The sequence below is a fragment of the Mesoplodon bidens genome (assembly GCF_964165515.1).
Source record: "Mesoplodon bidens genome assembly, chromosome: 12".
Lineage (NCBI taxonomy): Eukaryota > Metazoa > Chordata > Mammalia > Artiodactyla > Ziphiidae > Mesoplodon > Mesoplodon bidens.
In genome coordinates, this window is record NC_138168.1 from 41,391,216 (window position 1) to 41,415,549 (window position 24,334).

The following is a 24,334-nucleotide window of genomic DNA, read 5'->3' on the forward strand; positions in this document are numbered from 1 at the left end:
TCACATGTCCACTTCACTGTATGACTAAGTTGGTATCATTAGGTGGGGACTGGGTGTGTGTATGTCGGGGTGTGCATGTCTGTCGGGACGTGGGTGTGTAGGCACACGTGTATTTAAAATGTTAGAGAAAACATTGCAGCCTAAGGTTGAGGGAGAGAGATGATTTTAAAAACCACCACGTATAGAAGGCAAGCAGGAATAGTGGGAGACTTGTGTTACAGTGACCTAAACAGTCCTTGTAATGGTGTGTCTGCTCTAAATGGACCCTTTGCATCATTGTTTCTCTGAATTAGACGATTCCTTGCTGAAGGCACAAGACCATCGAAGGAAGTAAAGCATCTGGTTTGTTTTGTAATGAGAAGCAGGAATGCAAGGTCCACGCTCTTAATAATAAACAAACAGGACATTGTATGCCATCATCACAGGATGTCCTTCCTTCAACAGAGGGCTGACTGGGGCTGGAGGAAAAGCCGGGCAGGGCTCCCAGCGTAGAGCGCCACTAATTACTGCCTTCGTCTGCCTTCCACTTGCAGCGATCAGTTCCACATTCCCTTTAACTAGGAAACGATTAATGCTCTACACTTTGCAAACACACTCCTCGGAAGTCTGCCTGTGGGTTTTGGGGAGGAGAGAAAAGGCAAAGAAATTTTAATCTGTAGGATTATACCTTTTTCCTATTTCCCTATTTACTAAATAATTGAAAGAGGGAAGTCAGTTCTACCAAAGATGAGTTCCCTTTAGTTAGCAGGAGACATGGAAGCTTTCAAGTTTGCGGGGAGAAAACGTGTACTTCACAGGCAGTAGCTTGGGGACTAGACAGCTACATCTTATTCCATTCCATGCAAAAATAATTGCTCTTTTCACGTGATCTTTTCAAGTAAGTTTTGTATGTTCTGTAACTGGATCTGAGCCGAGGAACTCAAACGATTTTAGGTGATTTTTAGGTTTCCCTGAATTTAAGGAATGTGCGCCCCCTTATAAAGCCGCAGCAGGAAGGAGGGCGGTCTGGAGTCTTTAGAATACAATACAGCCCGAGTAAACGCTGAGGTTGTGCCCTCAAAGGGAAGTCAGAAGATTCCAAGTAAATGTTGAAATTCACATACGGAGGGAGGAAGCTCTGGGCGCTCTCGGGCTGGGGGAAAGCCCTGGGGTGAGCTCTGCACGGCTCGGCCAGGTGTGGCCACGCCCCCACTTCGGGCGGCTGGTAGGAGTGAATCACGAATGGGAAATCTGCGGCAGGGAGGAGGAAAGGGCCGAGCCGCCGGCCGGGTTAACACAGACTGAGCGTGCTGCCGTGACACTCGGCCCTCCAGTGTTACGGAGAGGCAGGGCAGCACGGCACCTGTCTGCGCCGGGAGTCGGGACACGGGCGCCGGCCGCCGGAGGAGAGGGGCACCGCCGCGGTGCGTGCCAGCCCTCGGCCGGGAGGGGACGCGGAGCACATGCGGACTGTGTAGGCATGAGCGACACTTATCTCAGATGTTGGATATTTGCTTGGAAAAACGTGTGGGTACGACCTTGGTAAGGAACTTGATCTTGTTTTTCATTCTGAAATTGATCTGAAAACTTTTTTTTTTTCTCTCTTGGCTAACGTAGTCGTAGTAGAAACCAGAAGGGCTTCTGCTTTAGGGCGCTTAGTACTGTCAAACACTTACAAGACTTTTTCCTTATGAATCATTAACCCTTTCAGTTCTAGGCATAATTGTCAGTTCATTGAAATTTCGGTAGTGGCTCCCGCCCACACCCGTCCAACAAAGTAACTATTCCGCGTTGGCTTAAGTTTAAATTTTGGTTTTATTTTAACACTTATTTGGCATCGTGACTGTACATGTTGCAACTACGTAGAAATAAGCACGTTTGTTTAAATCGTGGCCGAGGGAAAGACAACTTAGCATCCGACTTTTTTTTTTTTTTTAAAGAGCATCATATTTAGGGAAGAAATAAAAGAATGGAAAAGCCACCCTGAAGGACTTGGACGGTGTTATGTTTACATTCTAACAAGGACATGTTCTTACATGGAAATGATACCCACGTTCCTGCTGCTTCCCCAACCCGTCTGTATGCGAAAACACTGCAGACGTTGTTTACCTTTTTTTTCCCCTCTTTGGAAAGCACTTTTCCTGCGTGTGAGGGGGGATTTGCGGGAATACCCTTATCAGTTTATAAGTGGAAGCAGAGCTCGTCTTCTGAGTCTTCTATATTTGTTATAACTTTAGTTACAGTAACTGCAGCCCATCAGTGACTTCTGGGAATTCGTACACTTTCAGATTTAAATGGAAAGTGCTATTTGTAGCTGAGGGCTCCTAAAGGAATTCTCTCCAGGGAATTCTATTGAACAGTTTTATGCTTTGTTTTTACTTTTTCAATTTGGCGTGAGATGCCCACGGTCAAAAGAAACTGCGGGGAGTTGCCCCCCCTTCCGCTCCCGTCTTTCCTTCTCTTTTCCTATGGTCCAAACGATCTCGGAAAAGCTGCAGCTCAGGGATGCTGGCAGGATGCAGCCCTTCTCGGCCTTCCCTGTGAGAGGATGAAAGAGATCGCGCTGCAGAGGTGGGGGGGGGCGAGTTGTTTTGAAAGTTGTTTTGAGTTGGGAGCTGGTGGGAAAGTTCAGTCTTCCCCATTTGGAAAAGGCAGGCTGGGTTCCGCTCCTGCACCACACGCGCTTTCCATTTTTAGCTTCATTCAGAGGCAGACAGAGCTCCTTCCTCTTCCTCTCCTTGTTTGTGACACTTTTCTGAGGCAGCTTTTCCACAGCGCTGAGGGTCTGGCGGCCATGACCCCAGGCATCCTGGGACAGAGAACTAGGCGCCCCCAACATTTTTCTGCCGTGAGAGGTAAAGCCAGGGATTGGAGGTGGTTCTTTTCCTTTTTTCTTTTTTTCTTTTTTTTAACTTTGTCCCCCAATGTGGTTGCTACACTTTTTTTTTTTTTTTTTTTTTGACTAAGGATAGCATTTAAAAACCTTGCTTCTCCAAGGCAATCTTTATACGGCTTTCTGGCTCTTACTCAACTGTACCAAGCACGCTGCATCTGCTTTTAAAGTCTTCAGACGACTGTATTAGTCACAGCCTCTCTCGGAGGAGCCACAGGACAATGGGGATTAAAGGCCTTTCCTTTCTCTTCCAGGCTGCCCCTAAGTGTAACTCCAGTGCTGTGAAGGTTCCAGGGTTGGCAGAGGGGACTGAGGGGACCATGAAAATGGACATGGAGGACGCGGACATGACTCTGTGGACAGAGGCTGAGTTTGAGGAGAAGTGTACATACATTGTGAACGACCACCCCTGGGATTCTGGCACCGAAGGAGGCACTTCGGTTCAGGCAGAGGCATCCTTACCGAGGAATCTGCTTTTCAAATATGCCACAAACAGCAAAGAGGTAAGCCCCTGGTTTCTTGTTGAAGAAGATTGGCACCTGACGCCAAATCTCCCTACTTGCCCTTGAGGCCTTGTATGTCTGTGAGCATCTGCAAGTATCAGTAAATAACTGATCACTTAATTCACTTCTTTCATTGCTTTCTCTTGCCCTAAGTCCATCCCTTCTTATTCCTCCAGCTCTCGACCATTCCATACGAATTAGTAAACAGTGAAATCTTTTGGCAAGTTGACATGTCTTGGAAAAGCCGAATTGCAGCATGGGGTGGGTGAAATTGTCAGCAGCTTTGAGAAAGTTTTCTGGCTATTCTGGCCCTCGTCCCCCAGCATACTAGCTTTTGAGGGAGAGAAAATTTTCTTAGAAAAAATGTTTGACATGTTTCTTTTGTCTCTTTTTGGTCATGAGATGGCTTTATTTATTTACTTTTTTAACGAGCCAGCTTTATTAGCCGGGTTTCTAAAATTATTCTCAAAACCTTGACGTGTTTATGAACTGAAGTGAGGGTATAAACGGAGAAGAGTTTCATGTAAAAGTGCCCTCTGTCCGGATGACTTCAGAGCTAACCCCTGTTTATCTGCGGCAGCTCCTTTGCTCTGACCGGGCTGGCAGGCCAATTTCTTCTTGGCCTCTGAAGTGGGTACACCCTTTGTTGTTTCAGAGGGGCTGAAAACCCAAACTTGGAATGAGCAAAGGATTTGTGTTTACCCTTTTCTATAATGATTGTAGCTAGGCGTGATGTTTGGCTGTGAAATAACTTGCAGAACCACCTCTTGTTTTGAGAATTCAGCTACTGCAGCTGCTTTCATTGGTCTACTGCCTGCCGGGCTGAGCTGGAGGAATCCACCCGTCCACAGCCCTGCCATCACAACCATTCCCATAGGTCACCGTCCGTCCTATCACTGCCTTCAGAGAGTCGCGAAAAGGGGGTCATTTGCTGTAGGAGCTCAGAATTCTATACTGGGACTATTCATTACAACCATGTCAAATCACTTTCCTCCTTCCCTAAGGAACAGCATTTGAAGGAGTTGAGAGCTGGTTTGGGAAATACTTTGTCTCTTTCCTGTTTGTGTATCTGAGTTCAGTGTTTTTGGTGAGGGGGTGACACAGCTGTCTAAAATTAAATAGAGCAGCTCTGCTTTGGGTTTCATTAAAGCTCAACTTTTTTTTTTTTTCCTGCTGGGAGAGAGGAGGCTGATTTCATAGAAAGCAAAATCTAAATTGTATTTTTATGTGAACATTACCAAAAATTTCACGCCAGAGATCGGCCTTAATTACACCTCTTTCTGAAAGTAACACCCTTTTCTATAGAAGGTCTCTTAATATGTGGCCCATGGAATCAGTGTAGGATTTGTTTGGGTATTTAAGGTTTGGCTGTGGCTTTATAAGGTGTAGCATTTTTTCCCATATCAAATTTGATCAGATATTGATCTGTTCCCAGGTTTCAATTGTGCTGTGTTGCCCCATCCAGCCCCTTGGGATTGAAATCAAGACCTCCATTCTGTGGGTCATCCTTGCCTTTTAGTTCTATAGTGTTCTTATCCTCGGTTCAGCTCTTAGCTTAAGTTTTTCAATTTTCATCATTCTATGTAAAATCATAGCTAAATAGAATAATGCCCTTAGTCCAAGGTTCAGAAAGATAGTCACTTACTTAAGGTATATACTTAGAGCCAGAGCCAGGACTTGGAGCAAAGTTCTTCAGACTTCCCCAACCAGTGCTACTTGATTGTGCTACACTGGCCCCTCTTGGTGTCACTGTGGTTTTATTTATCGTCTTAACATAACTTCAGGACGATCATTTATTAAGCTTGTTTAGTGTTTTTTTTCTCTAAATGTGTAACTCCCTATTTCATATATTCAGCACCCAAAAAGCATACAGTGCCTGTATTCCTAAGGAGCGTCCTTCAAAACGAACCTAATAAGAAATCAGGTTTCTCTTATTCTGTTTTCCCCTAGAAATGCTTGAAGAGAGCGGTATATCTGTAGTCCCTCCTCATAAAAGCAACCAGGAAACCAACTTAAATGTAATACTGTCTTAAGCTCTCTCTGGAACGTGTACCTGTTATTCTGTTTCTCCCTCCTTCCTTTTTGCACTTTGGGGAAGGAGAGCTCCCTCCAGGTGGTGAAAGAGAACCGTGGAATTGAGCCATTGAGAGTATGAGAGCTGCACACCAGTTCTAGAACAGAAATCTTCAGGATGGGTGAAATGTTTACATTATCATTATTCAGTTAGTTCTTTCAGTCCCACAAGCTGTGGGAAGAGGAAAAAAGCCTTTGTACGTGTAGTTTTCATCTGACTGATTTATCTTGCCCTTCTATAAATGTTTTCATTTAAGTAGCAAAGATGTTACATTATGTACTGATGTTCTGACATCCTGGGGATTTTTTTTTTAGCAAGACCATTTTTCATTATGAATTTGTGCTATGTGTCAGCACCTTTTTTTTTTTTTTTTTTGGTTTAAAAACAAAACATACAAACCATATTTCTGATCTTGACCCTCATTTTTAGATTTGGTTTAGAATCATTGTGCACCTTTAATGAGGCTGTTCTTACTTCCTATTTCCAGAACTCAAACCAAATATAGACATACTATTCAAAAACTTTTAAAACTTTTCAAACTGCTGGGTTATTCTTTTAGGGGGATTTTCCCCTTGACCTCCTGAAATAATTTTCTGTGAATACTTGAATACAGAAAGATCGATTTAAACACTTCTGTTCTGGAAGCAGTAGCCTGTACTGAGGTTGCTTGAGTTGAATTCAGAGGCTCTGTGGCTCCGAGCCTGACCTCCAGAGTTGTGTGGCAGTGAAACATCAGGCCGAAGATGGGGACTCAGTGTCCATTTTGATTGAAGTCCATTATTAAGCCATCTCTAAAAAGCATCTTGCCGTAAGTGCAATTCCCTCTTCATGCTGCCTTTTATTTTGGAGACCATGTACCCAGGCATTGCCACATTTCTTTTAATATGAAGATAATTAAGAAGGAAACTTTCCAAAAACATCGTTATCCACTCCACCCCGGTTTTTAAAAAATGGGGTGAAGTACAGGCTGAAGTACACTACAGAGCTCTAGTCATCTCGGTGCAACTATCCTTGTATTCAAAATAGAATTTTAATCGAATGAGTCATTTTTATGGAGGGAGAGGGGAAGAGGTAGCTAGTAATTTAAATGATTTTAATATAATTTGGGGTGAGGATGCTTATACCACATTTAGACCTGAATGATGTTTCTGCTTGAAACTCACTGCGATGCGTGTGTATTCATATATTCTAAAGAGGGAATTTGCTTTCAAAAAAAAAAAAGCAAATTTATTCTCCTTACTATCAGACTTTCATTCAGCACCCCCAGTCCACCTATACTAAGTTGTGACATCTTCATTTTGTAAAATGGAAAACAAGCCCTGTTTTTTGTCTGCAAGCCATGGACTTCAGGGTATGTTCTGTAACTGAGGCCCCTGACAGATCTGAAGGGGTCAGCCCCACACATAACACACAGTGGGGAAGAGCGGGCAGGCGGGGAAGTGTTGAGGCCAGTGTCCTCTCGCTGGTAGGTTTATGGGAGGCACACAGCAGTCCGTGCCCAGCAGGGATGCTTTAGGACCCTGGTCAGTTCCAGTGAAGTTTCCTTCCTGAACTAGGTGAACACATTCTTAGTCTTTTTAGCTCTGGGAAATTCAAGGCACATACCAGGTTCCCCTGTATCATAGGCTAGCTCCAAGGATAGAACTTTGTTGGCTAAGATTCACGTCTGGATCTTTCCAGGGCCAGAGGGAGAAGTATGACTTGGGTCTCCCACTTCCCACGAAAAACTACCCTGGTTCCGATCCCCACTCCGGTTACCTGGCTGAGCACTGGAATCTTAGGATTGGAATCTTAGAGTTGCAGCTCTTATGTGCTCTTCGAATAATGTCTCAGACATGGATTTGAGGTGAAGGTGCTGATTGTGAGATAGGGTGCTGGACTGGGAACGGATAGAGATGGTATATAAGCTACACTGTTCCTTCCAACCTTGAAATTCTGTGATTTTGTGTCTCTGTTTATTCACATGTGTGAGTTTGTATGTACCCAAAGCTCTGTGCATCACACAGCTTAAAATAGTAGGGTTCTGTCTCACTTGCAAAGATAGTCTAATATTGAGGCTCTTTTTATTTGTTTGGGACTTGAGGATTTTCACAGACCTCCCTTTCCTAACAAACTATTCGCCTGTCGGGCCCGCAGCATTTCACTTGTAAGGTTATCGACGACAAGAGCTACTTCCAGTGCCCTGTCACACAGCTTCCCCAGTGACCTGCCTATAGCTGTGCTCAGAGGTGTCAGGTGGCTTATGTCTACTTCAGATTCCTTTGTGGGAACAAAATGCTAGTTGACTTCTTCTGGACCATAAGAAAATGGTGTATGTTTCTTAGTGTAAGACTGATAGCTGAATACCACAAAGCCCATTGGCTAAAAGAATGGCAATTCAGAAGAAAAACCCTGGCCTCAATGTCGTGCTACTTGTTGGTAATCAAGCTCTGACCCCCAAGACACTGTCTGCGAGGGACTATAATTTAAAACAAGGTTGATGAACCAGTTGAGTACCTTTTTTAAAATTACTGCTTTAAAGTGGATATGTTGAAAATATCAACTGCTAATTATTGGCTCACCAACAAATGACATTACTTGTTTTTCCTGTTTGTCATTCTAATATTATGGAGTAATCACTCAGATATGAATGCCAAATGATTTGTGTCATAGAAGCCAGTTCCATGCATTTTTCAAATTAATTATTTTCAATAATATATCATAAACAATGAGCCTCTGAATAAGTAAGTCTACTTAAGCTTTAGGATGTATTTTTATCTCAAGACTGTGCTGAAGTACTCCCGTCCCCCAGAGCTATACTGCCAACGTATACCAATAATGATGAGCTGTTATTGAAAGGGCAGATAGATGTAAATGAGGCAGAGGAGGAGGATGAAATGAACATCTGCTTTTTTCAGCTCTTGCCAGAAGTTCATAACGGGCCAAAAATAACACTAGCTCACCAACCTTGTTTCAACTTGTGTTAGGTAGAGGAAATTTTCTTTTTTTCTGTCTTTCCAGTCTGGGTATGCTCCATTGGCTTGTATACTGAATACTAAATTTTTTAACATTAATTCTTTAAGTCACGTACATGAGAAAGCCTGGTCTGTCACAAGCATGTAGGTATGCTTATTCCATATTCATTTAAACAGAGACAAATTATTGATGAGATTAGTGAGGTGTCAGTGTATATCATAACCAGAATCTTAGATTCCACTGCAGACATTTATTGCTTCATGTATTGGGGCCTACCATGTCAGGTACACAGTTATAAAGGAGCCACCAGGGATAATAAAACCTGGAAATAAGTATGTTTTACCTCCCTTCTTGGTCCATATCAGTAAGGTATTCAGTACGTGATTTGTAGGCTGTTTGGAGCAAAAAGAAAATGAAAAGAGGAAAGTGAGTGAATAAAAACCAAAACGAAATGTACTGCAAAATGTCGTAAGGGACTATTACAGAGGAGAAGGAGTTCTTTTGAATAGTAATGAATTGCTTCCTGATTCCTGGTTGGTGACTTTTTTTTCCAACCCCCCCCCGCAAAGAAATTTATGACCCAGGAGGAACTGGTATAGTTAACATGTTTCTTTAGCAAGGCCCTACAAAGTCAAAATGTGTGATACATCCAAGTCTGAGAAGGTCATTTCCTCAGATCTTAGAACCCACAGCTCTCCTCCGTATAAATTCCACTTCAAAGGAAGACTTTTGACCACTGTTGAGCAGAAGATGCTAGAGAAGAACAAAGTTACTTGAAAGAATTCCCTTCTATTAAAGAGAACTTACAAGTTATAAGAAGAGAAAAAAAAACCCTCATCTGGAGTGAAAAAAAATATAATATATTTTGTTTCTGGTTCCTTAGGCCTTTGTGGAACAACCAAAGAACATTATTTTGGTTTCTGAGGTTAAAACTATTTTATTCCCCTTAAGCACACTGTTTATGGCTTGAGGGAGAAGAAGAAATAGGAAACTAGGAGCGGGCTGAAGTGGTCTAACCTTGACTGTCTAGTTCTTCAGTATCTGAAACTCGTTCTAAAATGGAATGGTTACCCTCTCCGTTCTCACATAAAAAGTATTAATAAAAAATAGAGGACACTCAGTCACCGGAGAATTAGACTGTTTTATACTTGGTTGTGTATTTGCTTATGATCTGCGAGTTTAAAAGATGGTCTTCCCCAAAAGTCAAGCTCGTTGTTAATTATGTGGCACCATTAATGTCCGCTCTCCATAGTACAATTTCATCATCGTTGGTTATATTACCATTTGACGATTCAATTCATTGAAATGAAAAGATTGATTAATATTTTACAGTTGAACTCATTGTTTCATATGTTTTACCCCCTTTAGGTTATTGGAGTGGTGAGTAAAGAATACATACCAAAGGGGACACGTTTTGGACCTCTAATAGGTGAAATCTACACCAATGATACAGTTCCCAAGAACGCCAACAGGAAATATTTTTGGCGGGTAAGTAGGGAAATTTTTCCAGACTCATTAAGTATTAGGGGAAAAAATGAAACTAAAATTGCTGGGTCACTTCCTTTTTCAACCTGTCCTGGAGCTCCCCACAAGTATTCAGGGTCCCCAAGGACATAGGGAATTCTAAGCAATCGTGATGAACCTGGTTAAATGTTTGGCCTGGGAAACACAGCCTGTATGTAGGTGGTTAGGGATGGAGAGATGGTCTATATGTGAATCTTAATTTTTGCAATTCATTAGAGCTTTGTGATGAAAGGAAACAGTTTGCTGCTTGCTTCAAGGGTAAGTTCATTTGCATTTCTGTGCAAGGAAGTAGTAATGAGTCACCAAGCCTTAGATTTCACCCCTTGTTGATTTCTTGCTGACTTAACTTTAATTGAATGGACAAGTAATCATAAATGAATTACCTCAAAAATAAATGCCTTTAAGGAAGGATGGGTAGAAGATGGTACTAGGGGAATGGAGATGGACCACAAGACTCGTCCTGTTTCAATGCACCTGTACCATGAAACTATTGGGTTTGACAGTACATAAGTTACTCCCATAGCATAAAGGAAATGCTTATAATCATTCGGGATGATAAACTTTCCTTTAACATCCAAAGAGTCTGGCCAATCCAATTTCCTTTGGAATATCACACTTAGAAAGGATCTCACAGGACTTCCCTGGTGGCGCAGTGGTTGAGAGTCCGCCTGCCGATGCAGGGGACACGGGTTCGTGCCCCGGCCTGGGAAGATCCCACATGCCGCGGAGAGGCTGGGCCCGTGAGCCATGGCCGCTGAGCCTGCGTGTCGGAGCCTGTGCTCCGCGATGGGAGAGGCCACAACAGTGAGAGGCCCAAGCACCGCAAAAAAAAAAAAAAAAAAATCCGCCTGCCTATGCAGGAGACACGGGTTCGAGCCCTGATCTAGGAAGATCCCACATGCCGCGGAGCAACTAAGCCCGTGCACCACAACTACTGAGCCTATGCTCTATAGAGCCCGTGTGCCATGACTACCGAAGCCCGCACACCTAGAGCCCATGCTCCATAACAAAGAGAAGCCACTGCAATGAGAATCCTGCACACCGCAACGAAGAGTAGCCCCCGCTCGCCGCAACTAGAGAAAGCGCACACAGCAAGGAAGATCCAACACAGCCAAAAATAAAAAATTAATTAATTAATTAAAAAAATAAAAAAGGACCTGACAGGTGAACTAATTAGATGGAATCTTTGAGTAAAAGACCCTGGATTCGGATGAACAGAGAAAAAATTGGACTACTTTCCATTTTCCCATAGATCTCTCTGGGATACTTGGTTTCCTCAATTAGAAAGTAAAGCTACGTTTACTAAATTTAAAAGCAATTTTTTATATACATACTTGCATAAAATGTACATGATTACTGAGAAACTGTTACTAAAATTCTTTTAAGAAACAGCTACATGGTAGCAACAAAAATTGTATTATACTTACTCTGGCCAGATTTACCTAGAATGCTTATATCATTTGGACAAGTATACTTATAAAAGATTTCTATTTGGGGATCACTCAGAAGCTGTTCCTAAGAAACAAGCTTTTTTTTTTTTAATTTGGGAAGTTTTGTGTTTTAGTATTTTACTATTTTCCAAACAAAAGAGATCACTGAGAATTTTTCACTCTGAGTTGTGTGCTCACAATTTTTATTTAATAATTAGTCATGCTTAAAATATATTTAATACCTGACTAATAATGGGCAAAATGTAAGCGAGTTCATTTTTCCCTTTACTGCCAATAAGGTCTTCTCAGAAATGAGCCACAGACACGTGTAGTTCTTGGAGTTGAAGGTCGGAATTAAGAAAATCCAGCCTAAGTCTTGTTAATTCATGATCCTTTTGAAAAAAACGACAAGAAATATTTAAGAACCTCCTATCTCTGTCCCAGTTCCCTGCTTCATTGAAGATTCACTCTAAGTAGCTGAAATGCTTTCCTTGGGAGGATTTATTGAAATCGGTCCTTCACATGCAAAGGATATTGTAGGAGATAACTTCCCACATGTTGTTAAAAGCATCCTGATTTTGCTGGCAGGAATATGAACATCTGTTGTGAGGAAAGAAAAAGTTTCATGCAAATTACACAGTCAAAGAAGAGAAGGGATGTTCAAGTTGAGAAACCAGTGACATTTCTTGTAACTGTGCTATGAGTCAGCACGTTTTTAATCTTCTTGATAATATATGGAAATGTAGAGAGGGTGATAGGGAGCAGTGTGCATCTGACGTATCCTTATTTTATTTTCGTGTGTGTGTGTGTGTGTGTGTGTGTGTGTGACTTCATGGCATCGACATTTCTGTTTTTAAATGAGGATACAGTAAATTGTAGTCCGTGGAAGGCTGACTGGAATCAACATACCCGTAGCTTTAGAAAGCAGTTTCCGCCCGCCCAGCGAAGAGTGCAACAGCGATGGAACCCCGTGTTCCTGGAAGTTTGCACATCAGAGTAAACAAACTTGAAAACCCCTCTTGATAGCAGAATTCACCCGGCCTTGTTCCATTTTCTCTTAACAAAACACACCGCAAAAGCTCTCACAAGCTGCTTTGATGAAGCCACATGTATTTCCCCCTTCACAATTTACAGGAAGTTACTCTTAAAAGAAAGTGATTCTGGTGTTTACTGCCCGTGTTAAAGGGACAGAGTTCCTTTTTGTCTGATAACACTTGAGCAGAATACAGAAACACTTTAGAGGCTAACATAGCATGTGACTAAGAAGAAAGCAATAACCTGCTGTCCGGTTAGAGCAAAACTTCTGCTATGAACCAGGCCCTATGACTTGGAACCTCTAAGTTGCAGATTACCAGGTATTTCTTATATATGTGTTAAGGATCTCTTAAGTCTGAAGACGAGTTGGGTACATCTTAAAAAGAGGGAAAGAGAGAAACTTACTGTGGAAGGGCAAGGCGTTTGTTTATAAAGTTGTTTATAAAGCTTCAGTAAGAATGTATACTTTAATGTTTCCTATTTTTACCTCTACCTTTTTACCGAGTGGCCTGAGGGCATCTGTTAACCAAAAGCAGCATGACTCTAGGGCAGGCTTTGAGTCCTTCATTTTGCATTGCCTTTAAAGAACAACATGGTTTCTTTCTGTTCTTTTACCAAAAACACGAACCCTGTGGCTCTGTGAGTGGTGTTTTAGCCCAACCACCTCACGGATAAGAGGGTTCCCTCTCCCCTCCTCTGCCTTGAAAGAAAAGTGCAAGGCCGAACTCGTTTGTCATGAGGAAAAGTGGCTTCTCAGTAGACTGTCTGATGCTGGCTTCTGTCCCAGTGTTCACTTTGTTATGGCAGGTGAAGTTCACCTTGGCCTCACCCAGCGTTTCCCCAAAAAGGCAAGCTTCCAAGTATTCATATGAACAAGTGTTTCTGCTGGACTTGGAGGCTTGGGGGTGGAGGATGTTTGCATAGTTTAAGCCTCGGGCGGGGGTGTAGGAAACGGCAAGTACAGAGGCCATAGAAAAAGTTGAGAGACTCGGTTTGACGTACTCAGTCGGGTTGGTCTAATACCCAGTGACTCAAAGCATTAAAAGTCTGCATGATCGGAACTCAAGTTAGTAGCATTGCCTGTGTGCCATTCACTGTGGTAGCAGAGACAGTACTCGGTGGTTGTTGAGTCCTTCTGAGGCAGCTCCTTAAATGAAATCTTGTGTTTCACTCTTCTGTTACTTTTCCCCCCAAAAGTGAAAAGACACTAAAACTGAAATGGAAAAGGTAACTGACAAAGTGTGCCTTCCCTGTTAATGCCCTTATTTCTGCTGATTCAAGACAACTCCGGCTAAACTGATTTCCTTTTCTAACCAGGCAATAAGGGACCAGAAATCAAAGCCGGTATTTGCTGGGTTTATTCTCAGAGGTGCCAGGGAAGCTTTCCCTTGCTTTGGGGCTGTCTTTTCCATATCTGTCTTCTCTTTGGGGCAGATCTATTCCCGAGGGGAGCTTCACCACTTCATCGATGGCTTTAATGAAGAGAAGAGCAACTGGCTGCGCTACGTGAACCCAGCACACTCTGCCCGGGAGCAGAACCTGGCCGCCTGTCAGAACGGCATGAACATCTACTTCTACACCATTAAGCCCATCCCCGCCAACCAGGAGCTTCTTGTGTGGTATTGCCGGGACTTTGCGGAAAGGCTTCACTACCCTTATCCTGGAGAACTGACAATGATGAATCTCAGTAAGTGGATTACAGAACAAAAAAATTAGAAATGCCAGTAATGTCAGTTCTGCCCCTTTGCGCTAATAACATGTTGTTTAATTACATGGCTTCATCGGATGGGCCAAGGAGGTGGCTTAAACTAGGGACTGGGAACAGGAAAACAGCTTTTTTTAGTCTCTATTCCCTATAATGAAACTGGATCATTTAAAAAATACTAAGAACTACTTTGAATGTTCAGAAAGTTACAGGAAGAAATATATGTTCAATGCTAATCTATCCAAAAGGGGGCAGGTAGGATTATAATATAATAGAGATTGGTTCTGACATGCCAAGAATGCAAGGTATATAGTTCCTTGTTTGTGGTAATTTGTCAGTGCTTAACATGTACATTGAAATATTGCAGAGATGCACATTTGGTTATCAAGTTATGGTCTGATGTGAAACATAAAAGGTTTCTAGAAAAACTCGGAGCTATAATTTTTCAGATCTTATTTGAATATGGATAACCCTAAAGATTTTATATCTTAGCTTCCTTCCTAATGGTAAAAACCTAATCATCTGATCTCCTGATGAGTTTACAGTAACCACCTATCACTTTATCTTAACAAATCCTCAGTTCCTTAGGTTTGCAAGCTTTTACTTTTTTATTTGGTTAAAGTTGGCTATCATGACCTCTCTGCAAAACCCTACTTCACTTTAGTCGTTCTCAAGTGATCTCTATGAATGATTTAAGATTTACCATAAAATTCCAACCTGTTGTAACTATGGTTGTATATTCTCAGACTGCTAAGTTTTAAAGCAGTTTTTTAAATCAGCTCCTTCTGGTTTAAAAGTTTTGGTCTCTAAATGCTGAAATTTTTGTAACCTTTTGTTTTGATCTCATTTCCAACCTAAGGAGAAGTTGCAAGAACAGTACAAAGAATTCCCAGAGACCCTTTAACCAGATTCACAGTAGTCCATATGCTGTCCCACTTGCTTTATCTGGAGGCTAAATTGTTTTAGTTCACACTTTGTCCTTTGAGATGAATGTTAATATTAACATAAATTAGAATTTGACTTAAACTTTAGGACCAATTATTTATCCTAGTCAGGTATAATCCAATTGTGTAGCTATTTGGTACTCATCCCACACTGTCTAGTTTACTTTTGCTCTCCCTGTGATCCCAAGACTATATTTGCAGTTTTCTGAAAAGCTGGGGCTATAAAAGCTTAAGGACCTCCACCATAAGATCATCTTTAAATTTGTGTTTGTGGTCCTTACATACACACATATTGTGCACCTTGAGCTTCAGGAAGAAGTCTTAGAATAGTTGGAACAAATTGGCTTTCAGCTTGAGCATGGTGGGTATAATCAGGTCCTGGCCAATGGTGGCGGTTCTTTTCCCTTATCTCTCTTTAGCGCTTCCAAGAGTCTCCATCATGTCACTAGTGCCAAGCATCCCAGGAGCCCTTCCGCTATTTTACCACCTGTAGGTGCCAGGCCCAGTGGTAAAAGGCAACTTATATTCCGGCAGGACATCTCCCGAGAAGATGTGCTGCTTCCTCCTGACTTTCTCAGCATAGCCGGTCACTTCCTCTTGAGGGTCTCCTCCCATTCCTTGAGCTTCATCATTCACGGATTCAGAAAAAGACTTTTTTTTTTTTTTTTTTTTTTTGAACAGTAACTCCATTTGAGATGACCCACCCTGGTGACTTTGCTCCAACCACAAAGAAGTTTTTTCACATACATCCCTTACCTCCTGCCAGTCAAAGAAAGGTCTTAAAAGGCCTTGCATTTATTCAAATGCTTATTCTTCGTATTCAGAAGCAACTGTCATGTATACTATGAAATGACACCTTTGTTCCCTCAAATATCCCTTTTTGTTTACGCAGAATTTTTTCTGAATGGTGGTTTAGCATTTTTAGGTACCCATTCATTGTCCAGTATTCGTAGTAAAGAATGAGAGTTAACAATAGCCAGTCACAATAAGCCAAGACTCCAGTTGCCTTGTGAAACCAGTTGTCTTAGGTGTGGTAACTGATGATTGAGATGCTGATCAGGAAAATTTCCACTGTTTCATCAGGCCTAATAGGTAGATTGCGTCTTCACAAGAGTTGTGTTGGGTTCCATGCTTCAAGCACAATAGAGGCTTGTGTCAGAATCTCCGTGAGGGCTTTAAAATGGCAGCGATAGTTCAACTGGTAGAGTTTTGAGGAGAAGAGATTTGAAGAACACTGAGGTAAAGAAAAATCAGTAGCCAGAAATCATAAGTAGGCATTTTTTAAAAACCAAAGAAAAGGAGTAGGAACTATCAGGTTTAACTCTTACCCCTCCCAAGTTTTTTTGGTAGTTTTTTTCAATCTATCTAACTAACCCATCTAGAAAACAGTTGACCAGATTATAGACTTCTAAATGTTAATCTGCTTTCTCAGTTTCAGTTGAAAACAGGCTTTGTTTTGCCTACTGCAGAACTTCTAGGTTCTTGTAGTCTTGGGGGTTCTTATTATAGATCGAAAATGTGAGTCGGCATAATTAAGCCATTCAGAGCCTTCAGAAGCAGTTCACTCTTGAAATGACTCCGTCCGCCTACAGCCATTTAAGATTTAAGAACAAAAACAGATCTTGATTTTCTTTTTCATGTTAACTCAAGCTGCTGCTGAGTGGGAGAGTCAGAAATGACACCAGCTCCACTGATTACTCAGCTGCTGAAGGATGGTTTTTTAAAATGTACCTTTTCACATAGACTCCATGATCGCCACCTTAGAACACCTGAGGGGGGCTGACGTTGCCCTCCGGATATTGTTTTGTAATAAGAAATAAATGTATTTTTATGAAGGCATAAGAGATATCGAACATATATCATGGATTTACTATATGCTAGGCAGACCGTGCTCAGTATTTTGCACAGAAAATTATAAATTCCGACTTTCTGGTTTGTTGGCCCAATCGTTAGCTTTTTTTAAAGTTTTTTTTTAATTAATTAATTAATTTTTATTTTGGCTGCACCAGGTGTTAGTTGCAGCATGCGGACTCTTAGTTGTGGCATGTGGACTCTTAGCTGCGGCACGCATGAGGGATCTAGTTCCCTGACCAGGGATCGAACCGGGGCCCTCTGCATTGGGAGGGTGGAGTCTTTCCCGCTGGACCACCAGGGAAGTCCCCAGTCGTTAGCTTTGTGGTAGTTCAATAATCGGATTATGGAGGTGCTCAGTAAGAACACCAGACTAAATAAATAGTAGGGACAGTGCTACGGACAGACTTAAACTTTTTGCTTCTGGCTTTAATTTATTGAATTTTAGAACCAAGACAGTGTTGAAGCCACTGAAGAAAATTAGGAGACTTAGATGTTACTTGCCACATAAAAATGGCAGAAAGTTATGATGGTGAAGTTTCTGTATTTTCATTTTTTTTAGGGTGACATCTTTCTGTGGATGACTCCAAATCATTCTTTTTCACCTCAAAATTCCCTCCTGTGGGTGTGAGATGCCTTGCCTATCAGCTTTCCAACTCAGTTGTCTCTCTTCCTTTACCATTTCAGCTTTAAAAAACAAAAGTGACAATTTGAACTTCCTGCCTGCTGAGCCTCACTGAAAGACTGATATTGGCCTGATAAGGGGCTATTTATTTTGGTTTAGTGGCTTCAGAAATCCCTCTCCCTCAACAAGCTTTCCATCACTGCCCCCATCAGCATCTTCCCTGATAGTGTCTGGGCTGTGTTTATTCTGGGGCTGCTGGCTCACCCAGGAGTAACTGATAACAGCCAGCAGAGATAACATTCTCTGAGGGGCTCTCAAACTGGAATCGAATCCCTCAAGCTTGTCAGTCTAGAGAATGGATTTGAAGAATTCAGACTCTGGAGTTCCACAGAGTTCATTTCTAGACCTATCAGGTATCAAGCCTGGAGTTCCTCCTCCGTTAAGTCGAACAGGGACTTTTTTAAAGACAGTGAAGGATGCTTTTACAGAGGCTTCAGCCCAGTCCCCCAAGCCTGTCCTCTTCTGAGGCTAAGGCCACGAGGTCCCTGCCTCTCCTGGCATCTACACACACCAACAGCTGATGCCTACGCCTACGGCAGGTGTGCAGGCTGGAGGGGTTGCCCTCCAACAACCAGAGCTCCGACTAAGCAGCATGTATTTTACTTTTGGTTTCCAGGGAAGGCTGAGCAGCGACTGTTTGGTTTTCCCTGCTCTGGCTGGTGTCTTCCCGAAGGCATCGTTTGTTCTGTGTGTTAGGAGGGGCAGTGCTGGCGATGGCCTGGAGAGCCTGTCCTCTCGTTGCTGCTGTTCCTAAACAGTCTATTTACCAAGTAATAATATGCCGTCTTTTGGAATACATGCTTTCATCTTTGCTGCCTGTTTTCTTTGGTGCTCTAAGTAATTGAACTGGCTCAGGAAGTGCCAGTTGTGGTTTGGCAGAGATGCCTATGTCATGCCTTGTGATTCCAGGGGACAGCATTACTGGGAGCCTGGTTAGACCAGAGCCTCAGTGAAATTCTGGTGTTGTCAGCAAATCGAGGGGAAGGGGTGGCATCACATTGCTAATCTGTCTGTTTGGGAGAGGCAGTTTGAACAGGGTTTTATCAAATTCGTATTAAACAAGAATGGAGGCGAAAATTGATGACTGCTTATTACTTGAAATGAGGCTTAATCTTGCACATCTAGTTTGCAGGGTGTGCTGATTTCCTTTAGGTAAACCGTGAACATGAGAATGACTTTTATTAACCTGTTGACACCCCGTGCCGGTATTTTTCCACGCCATTTTCATGGAGGCTCTCCTACTCTAGGTCGAACAGGACTTGTCCTATCATGAGGTTTTTGCCATTGGAAACAAAAATAATACAAACGGTGCTATTCGTTTTATCGATGCCACCAGTGACCTGGTTTTGCTGAGAAGGAACTGGAGTGGCGAGAGCCTTCTAGAATGAGTGGGCGTTGAGATGCCAGGTGTCCCTCTTGGGGCAGCTGGGGCTCAGGTTTGCTCAAGGAGAGAGCAGCTCGCTCCGATTTTCTGTCTCCCTCTGAGTAATCCCCCTTTCTTTATTTCAGCGCAAACCCAGAGCCATCCAAAGCAGCAGAGCACTGAGAAACATGAACTTTGCCCAAAGAATGTCCCGAAGAGAGAGTACAGCGTGAAAGAAATACTAAAATTGGACTCCAACCCCTCCAAAGGGAAGGACTTATACCGCTCCAACATTTCACCCCTCACTTTGGAAAAGGACGCGGATGACTTCCGGAAACATGGGAGCCCCGACTTCCGGAAGAATGGGAGCCCCGAGATGCCCTTCTACCCGCGGGTGGTGTACCCGATCCGGGCCCCTCTCCCGGAAGACTATCTGAAAGCTTCCCTGGCCTACGGGATGGAGCGGCCGCCCTACATCGCGCACTCCCCCATCCCGTCCTCCACGACGCCCAGCCCCTCGGCGCGCAGCAGCCCGGACCGGAGCCTGCACAGCAGCCCGGGGAACACCGTGTCGCCGCGGGCCCCCGTCTCCCAGGAGCACCGGGACCCTTACGCCTACTTGAACGCTCCGTACGCCGCCGCCGCCGCCGAGGGGCTGGGCTCCTACCCCGGCTACGCACCGCCCCCGCACCTGCCGCCCGCCTTCATCCCTTCCTACAACGCGCACTACCCCAAGTTCCTGCTGCCCCCCTACGGCATGAACTGCAACGGCCTGGGCGCCGTGGGCAACATCAACGGCCTCGGCAGCTTCGGCCTCTTCCCGAGGCTGTACCCCGTGTACGGCGGCCTCCTGGGCGGGGGCGGCCTGCCTCCCCCGATGCTGGCGCCCGCCTCCCTCCCCAGCTCGCTGCCCTCGGAGGGGGCGCGCCGCCTGCTGCAGCCCGAGCACCCTCGGGAGGTGCTGGTGCCCCCGCCGCACAGCGCCTTCTCCCTGCCCGGGGCGGCCGCCAGCCTGAAGGACAAGGCCTGCAGCCCCACCAGCGGGTCCCCGACGGCCGGCACCGCCGCCACGGCCGAGCACGTGGTGCAGCCCAAAGCTACCTCAGCGGCCGCGGCGGCCCCCGGCGGCGGCGGCGGCGGCGGCAGCGACGAGGCCGTGAATCTCATCAAGAACAAAAGGAACATGACCGGCTACAAGACGCTCCCCTACCCCCTGAAGAAGCAGAACGGCAAGATCAAGTACGAGTGCAACGTCTGCGCCAAGACTTTCGGCCAGCTCTCAAACCTGAAGGTAGGCCTGGCGTGGGGTCTGTCCCCTGGAGTGCACGACGCGCGTGCGTCTTTAGTTCACCTCCCGTAGGTTATAAATTGCCATTTCCACAGTGTGAGACCTGGGCTGGGCACCATCGATGCGGCTTTGCTTTTGCCTTTGCTGCTCTGGCTGCGCCGCTTGGGACACGTTGCTTCCCCTCTCCTGAGTGTCTAATGAATGATAAACACGTGGGGTTTGCGCCAGAACATCAGTTTCAAGTCCCCGCTTAGCCTATGACTTCTGTTCCTTTAGCTCCAACACAACAGAGTTCTGAAAATCACATCGGGGTTTGATTTGTTTTAAGACTTCACCTGGATGCTTTTTTTAAGAGGTTTGCATCCTAAATGCCCGAGTCCTTGCACGGGAATGTTCGATTTTGCAGCCGAGTGACAGCCGAACTAACGTGTGTGGCTTCTTCCCAGGTCCACCTCAGAGTGCACAGCGGAGAACGGCCTTTCAAATGCCAGACTTGCAACAAGGGCTTCACTCAGCTCGCCCACCTGCAGAAACACTACCTGGTACACACGGGAGAGAAGCCACATGAATGCCAGGTGGGCAGTGTTTTCTCGGTAGAACTTTCGACCTTCGTAGACAGTGTCTCAGGAGTCGTCCTCCCATCATCCCATAGCCCATAGTTTAAACCAGCACAAGGATTCTGCCTTCTTTGGGCTGCTGATGAGCTGAGATGATGACACACCAGCTTCCAGTGGTTGGACAGTGGTCTGGAAGGGAAACACCACCCCATGGGCGGTGCGTTCCCATCGCTCTATTTGCCTAACGCTGCTGGGAGTTTTTTCACCTCCCAGGTTGCTGGGTGTGGGTGGGCAGCGTGCCCCTCCGCTTGGCAGCTCTTAACCTTCTGGTCTCCCACCTCCCTTCCCTGCCCCCTTCCCCACGCTGCAGGTTTGCCACAAGCGATTCAGCAGCACCAGCAATCTCAAGACCCACCTGCGACTCCACTCCGGAGAGAAACCTTACCAGTGCAAGGTGTGCCCCGCCAAGTTCACCCAGTTTGTGCACCTGAAACTCCACAAGCGCCTACACACCCGGGAGCGGCCCCACAAGTGTGCCCACTGCCACAAGAGCTACATCCATCTCTGCAGCCTCAAGGTCCACCTGAAGGGGTATTGTCCTGTGGCCCCAGCCACGGGGCTGCCTCTGGAGGACCTGACCAGAATCAACGAAGAAATCGAGAAGTTTGACATCAGCGACAATGCCGACCGGCTGGAGGACGTGGAGGACAACGTTGACGTGACCTCTGTGGTGGAGAAGGAGATTCTGGCCGTGGTCAGAAAAGAGAAAGAAGAAACTGGCCTGAAAGTGTCTTTGCAAAGAAACATGGGGAATGGACTGCTCTCAGGATGTAGCCTCTACGAGTCAACAGACCCGTCCTTCCTGAAGTTGCCTCACAGCAACCCACTACCTCTGGGACCTGTAAAGGTCAAACAAGAAACAGTCGAACCAATGGATCCTTAAGATTTGCAGAAAACAAAAGGTGTTTTGTCTTTTTTCTTAACTTATGACTTGGCGAGTCAGGGTGCCTGTAGCAAATGCTTGTACATGATTCCAGTTCTGCAAAGCTCTCCTGACGGCAGGTGGTTTCCCCTCACCTCTCTGGAATTAAAGAAGGATCCCCAAAGTTACTGAAATCTCAGGGCATAAATGAGGGAAAGACAATATATATACATATTATATATACTTATTTACACCCCCATCTATATATTTGAACCTGTGTATTTTGAATATTTGTGTGGATATGTTTGCATAGCCCTCCCATTGCTAAGACTATGGCCTAGTCATAATTATTTTTTCAATGATAATCCTTCATAATTTATTATACAATTTATCATTCAAAAAGCAATAATTAAAAAAAGTTTACAATGACTGGAAGAATTCCTTGTAATTTGAGTTGTTATATTTTTGTCTGGTGGCTGTTCTTTGTAGATAATTTCTGCACATCTGTTTTAAGTACCTAAGATTTAGTAAACAAATACATTACATCAGCCAACCTCCCTCTGTAATAATGGTTTGAAAATGAGGTTTTGGTATTGCCAAAGTTAGGCAATTGATGTGTTCATTCATAGGATTGTATCATCTTGAACAGCACTGTATAACTTGGGGGTATGTGTGCAGAATTACCCAGTAATAACTCTGGTAGAAGAAATAAGAAAGAGAGAATCTTGTATGTTTCTGTAGATAGTTCAGCATTTTCCCCCCATTCACAGATTTACCAGAAGGGCGACAAGAAGGCCTTGCTAATCTGTCTCCCTCTCCGAAAAACAGGGTCGCCCCAGCCCCAAAGTCATGTGACCATTCAGAGTGGCCACGAGACTTTGGCATCCCAATGTATTATCTGAAAATGTGAAGAAGACAAAATGCCATGTTTAAAACCACTGCAAAACATTCCCAAAGCACAGGTGGTTTTGTATGGGTGAGGTGAGGGAGCATGAGTCTGGGTGTTTTTGTTGTGGGTCTTTTTTGTTGTTTTGTCAAAATTGCACAAACGTGGTGCTCTACCGGGAAGGAGTTGAGTTAGATAGGCTCAGGCCACACTTTAAAAACCAAAAACCGGAAAACGGGTATTCTCGTTGTCTTAGGGTCAAAGCGGGTAATGAACATTCCTATCCCCAACACATCAATTGTATTTCTTTTCTGTACAACTCAGACTTTTCTCAGTATTTGTGTTTTTACATTTTATGGTTAATTTAATTGAAGAAGAAAGGGCATTGCAGAGTTGTTCAACAATTACCTCATTGAGTGTGTCCAGTAGTGCAGGAAGTGATGGCTTCTCTAATGATTTGCTACTCAAGAGGAGAGAGCCAGCGTGCACCAGAAAGCTGGAATGCGTCGCATTCTGTCTCCTCTTCTGCTAAACCCAAAGATGACACGTTGGCATTTGAGGTGTAGCGGAGAATGATGTATATTTATAAATCTATTTATACCACTATACCATGTGTATATATAATATATTTATAACCACTTAAATTGTGAGCCAAACCATGTAAAAGATCCTTCTTTTCCTAATGGCATTAAAAAAAAAAAATCAAACCCTTTCTGAGACTTTGCTTAATTAGCACTCGATGACCTCACAGTCATATTGGTGCGCTTGGGCACCCCCTTGGTATTGTAAGTGACCCTAAAACCTTGGTGCAAAGGTGGGGACTGCATAACAACCAGGGAGAAAGAGACATACTTTTTTACTATTAAGGACAATCTAAGATGGGTTTTTTTTTTGGTTTGTTTTGCCACATTCTGATGATGTGGTCACACCCAAGCCCCAGAAATAAAAATCCCATCGACCACTGCAACTTTTCTCTCTCTTCCTCTCCCTCCTTCCTAAATAACTGACGTATCACTCATCAGTCTGGTTTATATATTCAGTATTTTGGTCCATGGCAACTAATGGCAACCTGCAGAAGAGAACAACAAATTTAGGATAATGCAGAGAAACCTAAGAGCCTTACTGATCTGTTCCTTTAAGTAACGAAACTGACAGTTCTTTATGGTATTTTTTAATCAGTGTTTGACAAACACAGTCCTTAATTGTAGGTAAACCAAAGCATCACATTCTGACGTTGATACCAAATACTTCCTATTCTCAATTACTCATTTGTTCTTTTTTTTCCCCTTTCATGCTTTCTCATTAATGGGAATTTTTCCTGAGACCTGCACAGTGGCTTGAGACTTCTTGATTCTCTTTACCTTCTGACTTTCCCTGAGGCCTCTTACATGTGAATGTTGAGCCCACAATCAACAGTGGTTTTTTTTTTTTTTCTTCTACTCAAAGTTAAAACCAACCAAAGTTATTGGCTTTTTACTTTGCTAGAACAACAAACTATCTTATGTTTACGTACTGGTTTACATTGTTATTTATGTGCAAATTGTCAAAATGTAAATTAAATATAAATGTTCATGCTTTACCAATGCTTGTCTAGTGTCTTGAGTGAAGGGTGAGTGAACGACACCTTAACCATACTGCAAGGGTGGCCCCAAAACAAATTCTGAACATGACACAATTTGCCTCTATCCTGCCCACATCCCCACCCCGACCCTTCATCCCCCCCAGAGATGATTCCCTAAT

The 24,334-nt window shown here is 43.8% G+C and overlaps 1 protein-coding gene across 1 annotated transcript; it reads left to right on the forward strand.

Annotated features, from left to right (window-relative positions):
• Positions 1-1,274: 1,274 nt before the first annotated feature.
• PRDM1 (PR/SET domain 1) lies at positions 1,275-24,129 on the forward strand. The gene is made up of 7 exons (XM_081251119.1): positions 1,275-1,521; positions 3,127-3,375; positions 9,773-9,892; positions 13,828-14,080; positions 19,088-20,232; positions 20,676-20,804; positions 21,157-24,129. The coding sequence occupies exons 1-7, from the start codon at positions 1,480-1,482 to the stop codon at positions 21,727-21,729; spliced, it is 2,511 nt and encodes an 836-aa protein (XP_081107245.1). The 5' UTR covers positions 1,275-1,479; the 3' UTR covers positions 21,730-24,129.
• The last annotated feature ends 205 nt before the right edge of the window (positions 24,130-24,334 follow it).

Coding starts and splice junctions, on each gene's coding strand:
- PRDM1 (XM_081251119.1), top strand. CDS start 1,480: ATGTTGGATATTTGCTTGGAAAAACGTGTGGGTACGACCTTG. Junction 1,522..3,126: donor AACGTGTGGGTACGACCTTG/GTAAGGAACTTG, acceptor TTTCTCTTCCAG/GCTGCCCCTAAGTGTAACTC. Junction 20,233..20,675: donor GCCAGCTCTCAAACCTGAAG/GTAGGCCTGGCG, acceptor GCTTCTTCCCAG/GTCCACCTCAGAGTGCACAG.